This window comes from Haliotis rufescens, unplaced genomic scaffold, assembly GCF_023055435.1.
Source record: "Haliotis rufescens isolate VD_foot unplaced genomic scaffold, xgHalRufe1.0.p SCAF_14, whole genome shotgun sequence".
Lineage (NCBI taxonomy): Eukaryota > Metazoa > Mollusca > Gastropoda > Lepetellida > Haliotidae > Haliotis > Haliotis rufescens.
The window spans coordinates 28,970,340-28,985,594 of NW_025963824.1; the positions used below are offsets into that span (position 1 = coordinate 28,970,340).

General features: G+C 41.6%; 1 protein-coding gene across 3 annotated transcripts in view; it reads right to left on the reverse strand.

The window, feature by feature from the left end:
- Positions 1-14,475, reverse strand: part of LOC124152709 — a 29,290-nt gene extending 14,815 nt beyond the window's left edge. The window contains exons 1-4 of one of the 3 annotated variants that reach the window (XM_048395248.1): positions 14,386-14,475; positions 13,824-14,006; positions 10,006-10,079; positions 635-860 (exon numbers count right to left, since the gene is read on the reverse strand). In XM_048395248.1, the coding sequence (XP_048251205.1) occupies positions 10,022-10,079; positions 13,824-14,006; positions 14,386-14,459 (315 nt within the window). In that variant the 5' untranslated portion in view covers positions 14,460-14,475 and the 3' untranslated portion in view covers positions 635-860; positions 10,006-10,021. Of the gene's footprint in view, positions 1-634; positions 861-7,565; positions 7,679-10,005; positions 10,080-13,823; positions 14,007-14,385 lie in introns of those variants that run through there. The other 2 variants (XM_048395247.1, XM_048395246.1) reach the window with 2 other exon arrangements.
- Between the last annotated feature and the right edge of the window lie 780 nt (positions 14,476-15,255).

Here is a 15,255-nt window from a genome sequence, read left to right on the forward strand (position 1 = left end):
TATCCTGCGCGGAAACGGAAGTGTATCATGCGCAGTACCGGAAGTGTTTCGTCGGTATCACAAACAAACAATTTCCTTTTACACAGACGATTGTGTGAGGTGCCGATTGGGAAATGGGGTGAATGTTGATCAGTGTTGATTGACAGTGTTGATGATGCTATCCTTGAACTGTGAATAGGACGTCAATGTGAAGTGAATCTTTAGCTTGTTATATGCATGATACTTGCCACTCCCTCTGCATTTTGTGATGATGGAATAACTACCAGCTCACACAGTGAGACATGAATGACTACCAAGTGGACATGTGGTGCGGTGTTTATGTGACTGATTCAGATGGCAATGAAACAAGTGTTATTCTCCTCAGCAAAAAAATCCTCCTTGGAATGTATATATAAATATACACGTGGATAAGTTAAGCACCGCTAGCTATACATTTTCATATAAAATACTTATAGTCATTTGTTAAAATCAAACCACATTTGCTTTTGTTAACAATGTAACTATTTAAATATATCATGGGCTCATTAGTTTCGATGTTCATTCAGCGCACAGTACTGACGTCACGTATAGTGTTCCAAGAGTAACTTCAAGTTAACAAGTGTATAATTAAAGGATATATGACAGTTTGAACACATGAAGACAATGAATCTTTAATAACAAAGCATGATATTCATGACATCACAGTCTGATGTGTGTTTGTATGACGTCAAGGGTATCTTGGCCTCATTTCCATTTCATTATGACGTCAGCGCACAGTACTGACGTCACATAGAGTGATTCCTTTTGGCTGTCTAGCTCGGTATTGGATCAGGAGGTAACGGTGCAAATCCATGTCTTGAACGATGTAACGGAAGTGCATCCTGCAAAATATAAATATTAAAATCTTAGAAAGGCATTTACAAGTGAAACACGTAAAGAAGAGAATTAATAGATGTCGAACTCTTTTTTATGAGGAACACAACGTTTCGGAGTATGTGCTAACTCCTTCATCATGCACCTGGAGTTGACATCCGTATTTTTTTCTTCCTCAATAACGAACGTGTATAATGCGCAGAAACGGAAGTTAATGACACACTATTTCTTGTTATATTTATATGATAATTACATCATGATGTACATGGTTATATGATGAACGGTTTGGAAAGTGATGTGTATTTTCAACAACTTTAATGAACATGGCCGATGAGTCTGACCTTGTACTGTAAATAGGAAATTGTATCCTACTGTGTTTGTTATAACAAACCACATTTGTTTTTGTTTACATGTTCATATTGAAATATAGAACCCGCAATCGGCTCTCTAGTGACATGCGCACCGCGACAGGAACTGCTTCACTGCCCTTTCATTTTGCTTCCACTGCTTCTCTGCGTAATATGAGATGACGCAGTACTTCAGACCACCGGGAGGAACATAGTGTTCACACAGGTGTTGATGATACCTTGAACATTTTTCAATATGAGATCAATGTAGGTATTTCAAAAGTACAGTAAACTACGGTTATAACGAACTCAAATGGACCACTAATTTTAGTTCGGTTTAACCGTAGTTCGTTATAAGCATATATAAAACATCTATACAGCAAATGACCGGGACCAGAATAAAGTTCGTTATATCCGTCAGTTCGTTATAAGCGTGTTCGTTATAAACGTATTTTACTGTATTCATATCTACAAGTGCTTAACATTTTTACAGATGTATATTTAAATCATGTCTTTATTTCCGTTTTGGATATGGAACAGACGCCCTACTAATTTATGGTTTGTGTTCCCATTTACGTTTGGGTGGGGTCGGGTCGAATACGTTGTTTATTTTGAGAAAGAGATTTTACTGTATTTGTATTACGTATTGGAGCTTTGAGTGTGTTGTGGGACAGGTGCCTACACGCTGATATTAAACAGGAGCTGATGTGTGCAATACAGGCGGCCCAACACCCATCTACGTGGATCTAGTCTCATGTGTTTTTCATGATTTGTTTATGGTGCCTTTTTATATTGTCTCCTGGCTTTGGGTAGATATACATGTCCATTCATGCATTTCTTATTATGTACCATTTTCACATTATTCACGTTTTGTCAGGATTTTTTGTCAGAGTTTCAGTTTTTAATCAATTCTGTTTTTTTAATAAATAAGTTTCCATATGTTTCATTAAAAATACCCTCGATTATCCTCATTCAATTATGATACGTACCCTGGACCCATTCAATTAGCTTCATTTTTAGTCTGATTAGAATCGCAGGAGGCTGAAGATAGTGTCCAATCAAATTACTCTCATGAGCAAGAAATATTCTGTGATCAGTGAGAATCACCCTCAAAGATACACCCTGATACACAGCCACGAATCTCCCACACAGAAACACCCTGATACAGCCACGAATCTCCCACACAGAAACACCCTGATACACAGCCACGAATCTCCCATACAGAAACACCCTGATACAGCCACGAATCTCCCAAACAGAAACACCCTGATACAGCCACGAATCTACCACACAGAAACACCCTGATACAGCCACGAATCTCCCACACAGAAACACCCTGATACAGCCACGAATCTACCACACAGGAACACCCTGATACAGCCACGGATCTCCCACACAGAAACACCCTGATACAGCCACGAATCTCCCACACAGAAACACCCTGATACAGCCACGAATCTACCACACAGGAACACCCTGATACAGCCACGAATCTCCCACACAGAAACACCCTGATACAGCCACGAATCTCCCACACAGAAAAACCCTGATACAGCCACGAATCTCCCAAACAGAACCACCCTGATACATAGCCACGAATCTACCACACAGGAACACCCTGATACATAGCCACGAATACACCACACAGAAACACCCTGATACAGCCACGAATCTCCCAAACAGAAACACCCTGATACAGCCACGAATCTCCCAAACAGAAACACCCTGATACAGCCACGAATCTACCACACAGAAACACCCTGATACAGCCACGAATCTCCCAAACAGAAACACCCTGATACAGCCACGAATCTACCACACAGGAACACCCTGATACAGCCACGAATCTCCCACACAGAAACACCCTGATACAGCCACGAATCTACCACACAGGAACACCCTGATACAGCCACGAATCTCCCACACAGAAACACCCTGATACAGCCACGGATCTCCCACACAGAAACACCCTCATACAGCCACGAATCTCCCACACAGGAAAACCCTGATACATAGCCACGAATCTACCACACAGAAACACCCTGATACAGCCACGGATCTCCCAAACAGAAACACCCTGATACAGCCACGGATCTCCCAAACAGAAACACCCTGATACATAGCCACGAATCTCCCACACAGGAAAACCCTGATAGATAGCCACGAATCTACCACACAGAAACACCCTGATACATAGCCACGGATCTCCCACACAGAAACACCCTGATACAGCCACGAATCTCCCACACAGAAACACCCTGATACAGACACGGATCTCCCAAACAGAACCACCCTGATACATAGCCACGAATCTCCCACACAGAAACACCCTGATACACAGCCACGAATCTCCCATACAGAAACACCCTGATACAGCCACGAATCTCCCAAACAGAAACACCCTGATACAGCCACGAATCTACCACACAGAAACACCCTGATACAGCCACGAATCTCCCACACAGAAACACCATGATACAGCCACGAATCTACCACACAGGAACACCCTGATACAGCCACGGATCTCCCACACAGAAACACCCTGATACAGCCACGAATCTACCACACAGGAACACCCTGATACAGCCACGAATCTCCCACACAGAAACACCCTGATACAGCCACGGATCTCCCACACAGAAACACCCTCATACAGCCACGAATCTCCCACACAGGAAAACCCTGATACATAGCCACGAATCTACCACACAGAAACACCCTGATACAGCCACGGATCTCCCAAACAGAAACACCCTGATACAGCCACGGATCTCCCAAACAGAAACACCCTGATACATAGCCACGAATCTCCCACACAGGAAAACCCTGATAGATAGCCACGAATCTACCACACAGAAACACCCTGATACATAGCCACGGATCTCCCACACAGAAACACCCTGATACAGCCACGAATCTCCCACACAGAAACACCCTGATACAGACACGGATCTCCCAAACAGAACCACCCTGATACATAGCCACGAATCTCCCACACAGAAACACCCTGATACATAGCCACGAATCTACCACACAGAAACAAAGGAGGAGGTTACGTCACTTCTTGAATGGGTCAAGGTATTCCTAAAAATAGAAATGGAGATGTAATACTCTCGAAAAAAAATAAGCCGTATCTTAAAGAAGCAAGACAGATAATTTTGTGAGATTTGGCTTCTTGCTTCTTACTGACATTCAGCATTTATACTTCGTTATATTTTGTTTATATTTTGTATCCTTCAAACATTGTATTCATTGCAACAAGATCATGGAAACAAATCACTTATCTCTGTGAACATTATGTAGACGATGAACGAATATATCTGTACCAACATTTCGTCTTTCATTTGTGGATGAATGTATGCCACTTTAAATAAAACCGTGTAAATTAAATGGAGAAATAAAGTTTTATATGATTTCATGAATTCTTCTTGCATGCTACTCGATATTTTATTTTATTGATAAAACATGTAGCCGAAATAGGTATATGTGGGGTCCCTCACAACATATCAGCAGCTGATCTCTTAATCTGTTATTGTCATATGATATGTTGGCGTAGAAATAAGTGTAGTATTCCCAATGTAATATGTATCATGTAGAATGAGTGAGTGAGTGAGTATGGTTTTACGCCGCTTTTAGCAATATTCCAGCAATATCACGGCGGGGGACACCAGAAATGGGCTTCACACATTGTAACCACGTCGGGAATCGAACCCGGGTCTTCGGCGTGACGAGCGAACGCTGTAACCACTAGGCTACCCGACCGCCCCGTATCATGTAGAGACAGAGCATCTAACATTCCGGAGAGGGTGGATATCATCGTTAATCCTTTGTTAAACAAGTATTGTGACGTCACGATATTGTTCTTCTTACCAGTGATTGTGAGTCAGGAAATCATTTGCCATTCTGATCGTGCATTTTATACACGTAAATTGACGCAAATATAGGACATTATGCAAAACTACAGAGGAGTTTTATATCAACTATAACAATCGCAGAAATAATTTGATCCCGGAAGTAGAACAAGCCCCATTACAGACTTACTAAAGTTTTAAACAGAGATCAGTAGGAAATAATACTGTGTACATGTTTTCCTTGTGCTTAACACTCCAAAAATAAAATTGTTACATAAGTTAAAAAATGTTAAATTGAATGCGATCTACAGGTATCCCACTTCTACATATTATGTTCATATAAATTTATTAGGATGAAATTAAACTCGAACGTTTTGGGTATTAGCGAAAACAGTAAGTAGAGCAGCTCCAGTGTAACAAATGCCTCAGGACGTGGTCAATTCGCTGTGTTTACTGAAGATGCTTTCATTTTGTACAGCGAAAGAAAATTAACTTTTCAAGATGTAGTTCTTTACAGCACGTCACGGCCCATTGTGACGCAAGCGATATGACCCCACGCTGCCCTTTTGACCACACTGCTGGATATAGTAAATGCCACGTCTAAAGCCCTTATCCTCCTTGGGTATTTCTAAATGTGTTGAGGGGCGGTCGGGTAGCCTAGTGGTTAAAGCGTTCGCTCGTCACGCCGAAGACCCGGGTTCGGATCCCGACATGGGTACAATGTGTGAAGCCCATTTCTGGTGTCCCCCGCCGTGATATTGCTGGAATATTGCTAAAAGCGGCGTAAACCATACTCACTCACTCACTCACTAAATGTGTTGACTTGCATGGTTTTTTCAAGGTTTGACGTAGCTTGAAATCTTAGTCAAAGCATCGTTGTACATCTGAACATTTTAGTCTTTTCAAAGAATTACAAAGTATATACAAGGCCTATATTACCATTTTTCGCAGTGTATGACTAATGGGCTATTGGTGGCAATGCAGTTTCGGGGATCTTGAAAATAACGAAATAAAAGTGAGCTTCCCCAGGGAAATGTAACTCCCAAATACTTTCGTTTTATGCTGCGTGCACAGTTTCATCCTCCACCTTGGCAAGAGGGGGCACGGGTGGCCCAGTCGTCTAAGGCGCCACGATTCGCTGTGCAGAGTTGCGTCCCTTGGGCACGCCAGAAACCTATGATTGTGTGTTCGAATCCCGGTTTGCCCCGATTATGTTTCTAGGTTTATCAGCACCCGTGCTCGTGGGTTTCACCGAAGTGGTAAACGTCTGAAACCTGCATCACTTCGGGCTTTCCTCCCACATTAAGCACACCGCGATATGACTGGAAGAATGTTAAAAGCGGCGTTAAACCCAACTCACTCACTCTTGGCAAGAACAACGTCCTGCACCTGATCAAGCAATCCACCTGCTTGTCCACCGACAACTCTACCACCATCATTGATACCATAGACAATGACGATCTATATGAATTTTTTTTTGATGAAATGTCCAAATGTTTGAGTTGTTAAACCAGATTGTACACGTTTTAATGATCTGGAATACAATCAAACAAAACAAAAAGTCACAAAACCGTTTTGATAATCATAAGAAATCTCTGCTATGAGTATAACCTGCTGTATGATTTCGACTATCTCAAACTTGTTTATTAATCACTATTAATTAATAATTATTACTATCGTATTATTGCCTAGAACGGAAAAAAATATGTAATACAGCATAGAAAAATATTTTACTGAAAAAAATGGAAGACACAAAACCCTTTCCATAATCATAATAGAAATTCTGTGAAAATACAGGCTAGTTTTACAAGAGATCTTCGTAAATTTTAAAAGAGCGAATTCTAAATTCATTTATTTCATAATTTCGTTAGTTTATTTTTAGTTTATAATAAAATAACAGATTCACACAAATCAATTTTGTGTCCCCATAATACCTTTACCTGTACACGTACACTGGTTCTTCATGTGTTTCAAGTGAAACATATATACAAAATATATCCAAATATAATACACTACCTGGATATAAGACCAGCAATAAGCGGGATAAAGTCAAAGCCCTCACCACAAACCTCAAAGACTTCAGACCCTTGAAGATTCGGGGTAGAATAGATCTTCAGCAACCCATGCCATAAAAAGCGACTATGCTTGTCGTAAGAGGCGACAAACGGGATCGCATGGTCAGGTTCGCTGACGTGGTTGATGTATGTCATCGTATCCCAATTGCGTAGATCGAAACTCATGTTGTCAATCACTGGATTGTCTCGTCCAGACTCGATTATTTACAGACCGCCGTCACATAGCTAGTATATTGCTGCGTGCGGCGTTAAACAACAAACAAACAAACACACCTGGATATGACTTCAAGCCATTGAATCGTTTTCTACTCGAAATACTCTTTTTACAATAACTTTGAAATTACACCAAAAGGTCATTCCAATGTATTTGACCTGTTTCTAGCTAAAAAAACCGCCTCAAATGACTCAATTTGTATGAGAAAAGAATATAAAAAATCAAATTGCTGAGCACAAATATTTTATTTTTGGGAATATTCCAAATATGTGTACACTATGCTTTGCTGCAATATGGACGACATTGATCTTTCATTTTTTCCGTTTTTGAATCTGCATTCTGGAACAGAAGAAAGTGACTTACAAAAACCAAATAAAAGCATTAAGAGCAAACAAATAGTTATACATCTTAGCTTGTTAGTCTGATATCTGTGCGATGAATGTATTAATGAATTCAAGAGAAAATGGTAAATAAGGTCAAAGTTTAAAATATTGCAAAAAGAGGAATGTATGCGTTAAATCCCACAACTAACTAACCACATATCAAATGTCATTACAGTTTGTACAAATTGACAGATTTTTGGCCATAGATATATTTGTTTCCATATGATAGGAGTAGTATAGGTAGTGGTGATTCTGGCTCACTTCCACTGGAGTCAGATTTATATACCTATACCGCTACTACAGATGAATTCTTTTACGTCAAAATGATGATGCGATTCAACGATCGTCATGACAATAAACTAAATTGTAATGAAAATATTCTCTATTATTTTAACTCATACGCATACCCTTATTTTGAACAAAGAGATATTCAACATTTTTACTAAGTTCTTCGGGTTTTTTACCAGGAGACCAGACTATATTCTCTTCTTGGTAATTGGAAAGAAACAATTGATGACTGTATTTGGTTGGTTTGACATCACTGATATAATATATACCCTGTGGTAATTCTCTCCATTTGATAATTTTGTCCCTGAATAAATGCTTTGATATCTTTTTCGAGTTCTTCTCTCCATTATTATATACTTATGTAAGCATTCGTTTAAATGTGATCCAACGATAGGAAACAATCTATTTTTAATCTCCAACAAGTTCTTTGGTTTGGGCACGGAATAATTGACGCGCTTGTTGTCTCCCCTGTTCTATGAACTTTTTTTTCTAGTCTTCACTAATACCACTGGTCTTACGAGAATTTGGTCGAATCTCCTGCTTCATTGCGTTGTATTTGGTGAGTTCTGTCAGCACTAAACAAAACTCCTCCTCGGATATCTTACAATCAGCCAGTGCTGTTGAAATATGATCCTCATTGCTGTTCAACTTTGCTTCAGCGAGTATCCAAATATTATCATGTTTTAATGCTTTCTTTTGCAACTGACGAGAAATGAATTTTATCGCTATTCCTGCCAGTCCTGAGACTCCGGCGGCTATTTCCATGCCAAGTACGATAGGTTTTGGCGATTATAGTTGATAATAATCAAACAGCAGCTACACCGAGTCCCATGCTAGCCGTTACAAGCGCAGTGTCAACTCCGTCGAGAGCATTCACGGCTCTGCAATACTTTTTATACAATCCAAGTCTCAACTCCCTATCCTTCTCTATTCGTTGTTTTATGTCGCTTATTTGATGTAATCGAAATCCATCAACAGTATCCACCTTTTCAAATGCTTCATCGAGCGCAGGATATAAACACATAGTTTATATTATTATATCATATGATAGTCTTTAATTGGTCTTGCTTCAATGTTCTGAGAGTGTACATCAGCCTTATTAAATGTATATTATACGGCATAAATATCTTAGTGAGAGAAATGCTGTCACTTTTAATAATTTGGACCCCCTCAATGGTTGCAACGGGTGATGCTCCCATATAAATAATACTGCAACGTTGACGGTTGTGATTCTTGAGCCATTTAATCGATAGACCTGGTAATATTTCGAAGGCATCTTCTGGTGCATATCCAAACAAGACTTCAATAATATGCATAGAAAGATTAGGTATTGCACTCAAGTTATCTTTAATATCATTGAATTCAGTAACCAAATTTAAACTAACGTTTTTTACTTACGGACAATTAAATAACATATGACCTGGGTTTTCTGGCAGGGAAGAGACTAACACCCTTTTTCGTTTTGAGGGGATATAAGCCACGAGTACAATCCCACTATTTATTATCTTAGTTAAATTATGTGCCTTACCCATCATCACATATGGTAGTGTAATGACGATATTCAGTAGCCACTCGATTTTTTTCTTCGACCATAGTCCTTTTATTATCATTTTTGCGAGTAAGATTGTGTGAAGTGTGTTTATGGAGTCCACTAACGTCGAAATCGCTTTAATCTCCTAGATTACCTGTGAATGTAACTTCTTTCCGTTTGTATACATTATCTTGTAAGTGTAAAGCATATAACTTACCATCAATACCGGGTTTACCAAGATTTAGTTCTACACAACACGTCGCTTGCACGTGACCGCCCATTGTGAAGCAAATGATATGACGTCATGCTGGCCATTTTGACCACAAATTGAGAAAGTTTAGAATCGTGTATTTTTCAAAGTCATGGTAGAATGTGTTTATTGGTGTTTCGTTATGATTATAGAAAGTTCCGGAGCTGAATACTGAGAGACAATAATAAGAGGGGATAATAGAAAAACACTTTACCGAGCACAATCCTTTATTACATAGACCCTTCCTCCGATTCAATCGAACTACTAGCACCCTCTAAGTTCTGTATTCTGCAACAGAAAACAAATACACCCAAAATAGATACAAAACGCAACTATCTCTTCCTCTAATGACATATATCCTCATTTGGAAAGGTCTGTTATCGGCAAAGCAAGAATGGATTTAATTACTTTTAAACAAAGAAAACTTTACATTGTAATATACAACCGACAAAAATAAGGGAAATGAATATTTGAATGTAGTTATTGTTTAGGTGCACATTAACAATACCGTGGCGTTGCGTCTTAATGCAACATCTTAACGCAATGCAATTTCATGAATGACCAGAACGTTATACATGTGCTCACAGAAACCAAAGTATGTGCGCCAACATCAAAACACACAATCACAAATGCAATTGAGCTGAGCACATGCTTAAAAATGCCTCCGAGATGATATCTCAATAAACAGATAAAATTGGCGAAACGTGGATAAGTTTGGGACACCAATAACCTACGTTGCCCAAATGTTGGGCAAATCATTAAGTGTAACTTCTTGACTGTGGGACAAGTAACGTCAAACGGGCGAGGTTCTAATGAGTGAGTGAGTATGGTTTTACGCCGCTTTCAGCAATATTCCAGCGATATCACGGCGGGGGACACCAGAAATGGGCTTCACACATTGTACCCATGTCGGGAATCGAACCCGGGTCTTCGGCGTGACGAGCGAACGCTTTAACCACTGGGCTACCCGACCGCCCCCGAGGTTGTAATGAGACCTGGGCCTGGCTGTGAGCGGTATTGTTGTTGTGCGTCATAGCATTGTTCATTCCGCTAGAATTATCGGCACAAACTTTTGAACTGCTAGATGACGATGCCAGACCACATCGTTCTGCAGTGACGTGACCGTCAAAAAGATCAGCTGTTGAATCGTTGAGTTTAGAATCGTGTATTTTCCGAAGTCATTGAAGAATGTGTTTATTGATGCCTTGTTATGATTAAAGAGAGTTTCGGAGCTAATTCGCTAGAGTGAGTGAGTGAGTATGGTTTTACGCCGCTTTTAGCAATATTCCAGCAATATCACGGCGGGGGACACCAGAAATGGGCTTCACACATTGTACCCATGTCGGGAATCGAACCCGTGTCTTCGGCGTGACGAGCGAACGCTTTAACCACTGGGCTACCCGACCGCCCCTAATTCGCTAGAGACAGCACACAGTTAGGACAATAGAAAAAAACTTTACTGAGCACAATCCTTTATAATATAGACCATTCCTCCGATTCAATCGAAGTACTATATTCTGCAACAGAAAATAAATCTACCCAAAATAGATACAGAACGGGCGAGGTTGTAATGAGTCATGGGCCTGAACTGTTCATTTCGCTAGAATTATCGTCACAATCTTTTGAACGGCTAAATGACCACATCGTTCCCAGGTTGTCACCGATTATCTCCATCGAGAAGACATAAGGACATTGGACTGGCCCGCTGAGTTCCCTGACACGTCCCTAGTTATGAAGGACCGCCTCCGTGGTCTTGTGGTAGAGCGTCCGCCCGGAGAGCGGAAGGTCCAGGGTTCGATCCCGGGCCGCGTCATACAAAAAGACGTTAAAAGATTGTACTTGTTGTTACCCTGTCTGGCGCTCGGCATTAAGGGGCTAAAACAAGGACTGGTCGGCTCGGAGTCAGTATACTGTGTCTGAGTGGGGTATTCATGTTAAACTGCGGCATGGTATCTCAGTGAGCTAGCACTATAAATCGGCATCAGTCCGGACTAGTACAAGCAGCCACACACACACATACACGTGCATGCACGTCGCTATATAAGTGCAATAATCTTGGACGCGACGTTAAACCCAATTTCACCTCACCCCACCTCACCTAGTTATGAAGCTGTGGGAGGTTGTCGGGCGGGGATACTGGCCCGCTGAGTTCCCTGACACGCCCCTAGTTATGAAGCTGTGGGAGGTTGTCGGGCGGGGATACTGGCCGGCTGAGTTCCCCGACACGCCCCTAGTTATGAAGCTGTGGGAGGTTGTCGGGCGGGGATACTGGCCCGCTGAGTTCCCTGACACGCCCCTAGTTATGAAGCTGTGGGAGGTTGTCGGGCGGGGATACTGGCCGGCTGAGTTCCCCGACACGCCCCTAGTTATGAAGCTGTGGGAGGTTGTCGGGCGGGGATACTGGCCGGCTGAGTTCCCTGACACGCCCCTAGTTATGAAGCTGTGGGAGGTTGTCGGGCGGGGATACTGGCCGGCTGAGTTCCCCGACACGCCCCTAGTTATGAAGCTGTGGGAGGTTGTCGGGCGGGGATACTGGCCGGCTGAGTTCCCCGACACGCCCCTAGTTATGAAGCTGTGGGAGGTTGTCGGGCGGGGATACTGGCCGGCTGAGTTCCCCGACACGCCCCTAGTTATGAAGCTGTGGGAGGTTGTCGGGCGGGGATACTGGCCGGCTGAGTTCCCCGACACGCCCCTAGTTATGAAGCTGTGGGAGGTTGTCGGGCGGGGATACTGGCCGGCTGAGTTCCCTGACACGCCCCTAGTTATGAAGCTGTGGGAGGTTGTCGGGCGGGGATACTGGCCGGCTGAGTTCCCCGACACGCCCCTAGTTATGAAGCTGTGGGAGGTTGTCGGGCGGGGATACTGGCCGGCTGAGTTCCCCGACACGCCCCTAGTTATGAAGCTGTGGGAGGTTGTCGGGCGGGGATACTGGCCCGCTGAGTTCCCTGACACGCCCCTAGTTATGAAGCTGTGGGAGGTTGTCGGGCGGGGATACTGGCCGGCTGAGTTCCCCGACACGCCCCTAGTTATGAAGCTGTGGGAGGTTGTCGGGCGGGGATACTGGCCGGCTGAGTTCCCCGACACGCCCCTAGTTATGAAGCTGTGGGAGGTTGTCGGGCGGGGATACTGGCCCGCTGAGTTCCCCGACACGCCCCTAGTTATGAAGCTGTGGGAGGTTGTCGGGCGGGGATACTGGCCCGCTGAGTTCCCTGACACGCCCCTAGTTATGAAGCTGTGGGAGGCTGTCGGGCGGGGATACTGGCCGGCTGAGTTCCCTGACACGCCCCTAGTTATGAAGCTGTGGGAGGTTGTCGGGCGGGGATTGCACGCCAGAGACCCAACACCTACGAACGTGACCCGCTTTGCCGGAATGGCTGGTGACACCACGAACAACCATGAGCAAGTTAAGCAACAGTTTGCCATCAAGGTGTCGTGCATGTATCGTCCAACATTGTGGAAACACCAAATATTGATCTCCACGCCCCAAATTAATTTTATAGACATTTATAATGTCATTACACCCTCACTTTCATTTCATTAGTTCCCTTATTGTTGTCGGTAGTATACACACTAGTGACATTTAGATAGACGGATGGGTTGATTGATTGAAAACACCAGTTGATCGTGAAAATGGTAAGTATACCCCGTTGCACTTGTAATCTCCACTAGTTAATTCTCATCACAAAAGTGTCTTTTCAATATGTTTATGATGCATATTGAAGTCATTCAGCTTTCACTGTAACCACCTTGCATTATTCACCATGGTTTCTAAGTTTCAAATCATACGAACCCAAGAAGAACATTAATTTGCAAAAAGCAAAGGTACATGTTTCTTAATGTTTCCATGACATACGTCAATCAACATCAGGTATGAGATCATTTACGATATATTATGTTGAGATAATAGCAATTTTGCATATGTGTTGACATATATCACCTCTGCAAGGTTTGTATAGTTTGTAAATCTTAGCGGAGATCTTGAAATAGCAGCATATAAGTGTGCTTCCCCAGGAATATGAAACTACCAAATACCTTCGTTTAATGATTTGTGCACCTCTCCTCAGCAGGGTAACTTCGTCCACAGGACCATCCTCCATCTTGGCAACGACATCCTGCAGCTGGTCAACCGATCCACCTCGTCCACCGCCACCTCTAATACTGGCGTTGACACCATAGACAAAGGCGATCATAATGAGTACCATGTATCGCATTTTGCTGAAATGAATAAATGTCTGAGTTGTTAAACTATGGAATCCTAGAAGTAGTAAACCTAACTACAAGCATTGAATGATCTTGTTAAACAATTAAACAAATAAAAGCAATACAACCATTTCAAAAATCATATGAAATCTCTGCTAAAAATAGAGCCTGTTTTATGATTTCGACTATATACGAATGTGTTTATGAATCACTACTAATTTGAAATAACTTCAATTGTATTATTGACCAAAACAGAAAGAAAAATTAACTGATCATGATACAACATAAAAAATACTTAAACTTACAAAATAACTCGAAACAAAGCCCTTTCCATAATCATAAAATGAATTCTGTGAAAACATAGGAGATATTTACAAGAGACACAAAATCTTACCTTGTTAGTTGATTGCAGTTCTTCAGAAGGATGAATAGTTTCCAGTAGTATTTATACACCGCGGAACATGTCATTATTTATGCAGTCGTTACATTTTCACATCACAATATATTATAACTTACACTATGGTGATAACGTTATTAAACTAGTCAGTCAATATTATTAATATATGCAATCTCGCATCGCATTTTCAATCATATATATTCAACTTGCATGCATCTCTTTTCATGCACAGCAATGTTTTCCATTTGAACGCCACATCAGTCAGGCTTGTTCTCTAAAGACCATTCATCAACGAAACAGAGTGAATGTTGAATATCAGATATATTACATGTATCTTTTCTAAAGAACTTTGATGTCGTTATCGAATTTCAGTAGTATTATTATTATGAAAAGAATAGTAAATTATGTAGCGTTTATGGAATTTCACAAATTATTGCAACGCTGTTGCAGTACTCCAGGCTTGCTATGCTTATTGTCGCAAACCATAATAGACTGATGACATCTGACTGATATACATCTAACTTGTTGTGTGAGAGTAATTTGACTGCCTTTGATTCATTGTGAGTATAGCTTTGATCCTATTGAAAGCAATGAAATAACAGAAATATTGATAACTTTGTCACTAACATCACGGCTTGCTTAATGCATCTGACGACATCGAAATATTGATTGGGTTTGTTGTTTTACGCCGCAACTAGCAATATTCTAGCTATATGACGGCAGTCTGTAAATAATCGAGTCTGGACCAGACAATCTAGTGATTAATATAATGAGCATCGATCAATGCAGTTGGGATCGATGACATGCATCAACCAGAAGACCTATTCTACCCCGGACCTTCACGGTCCCGAAATATTGAAACATTAC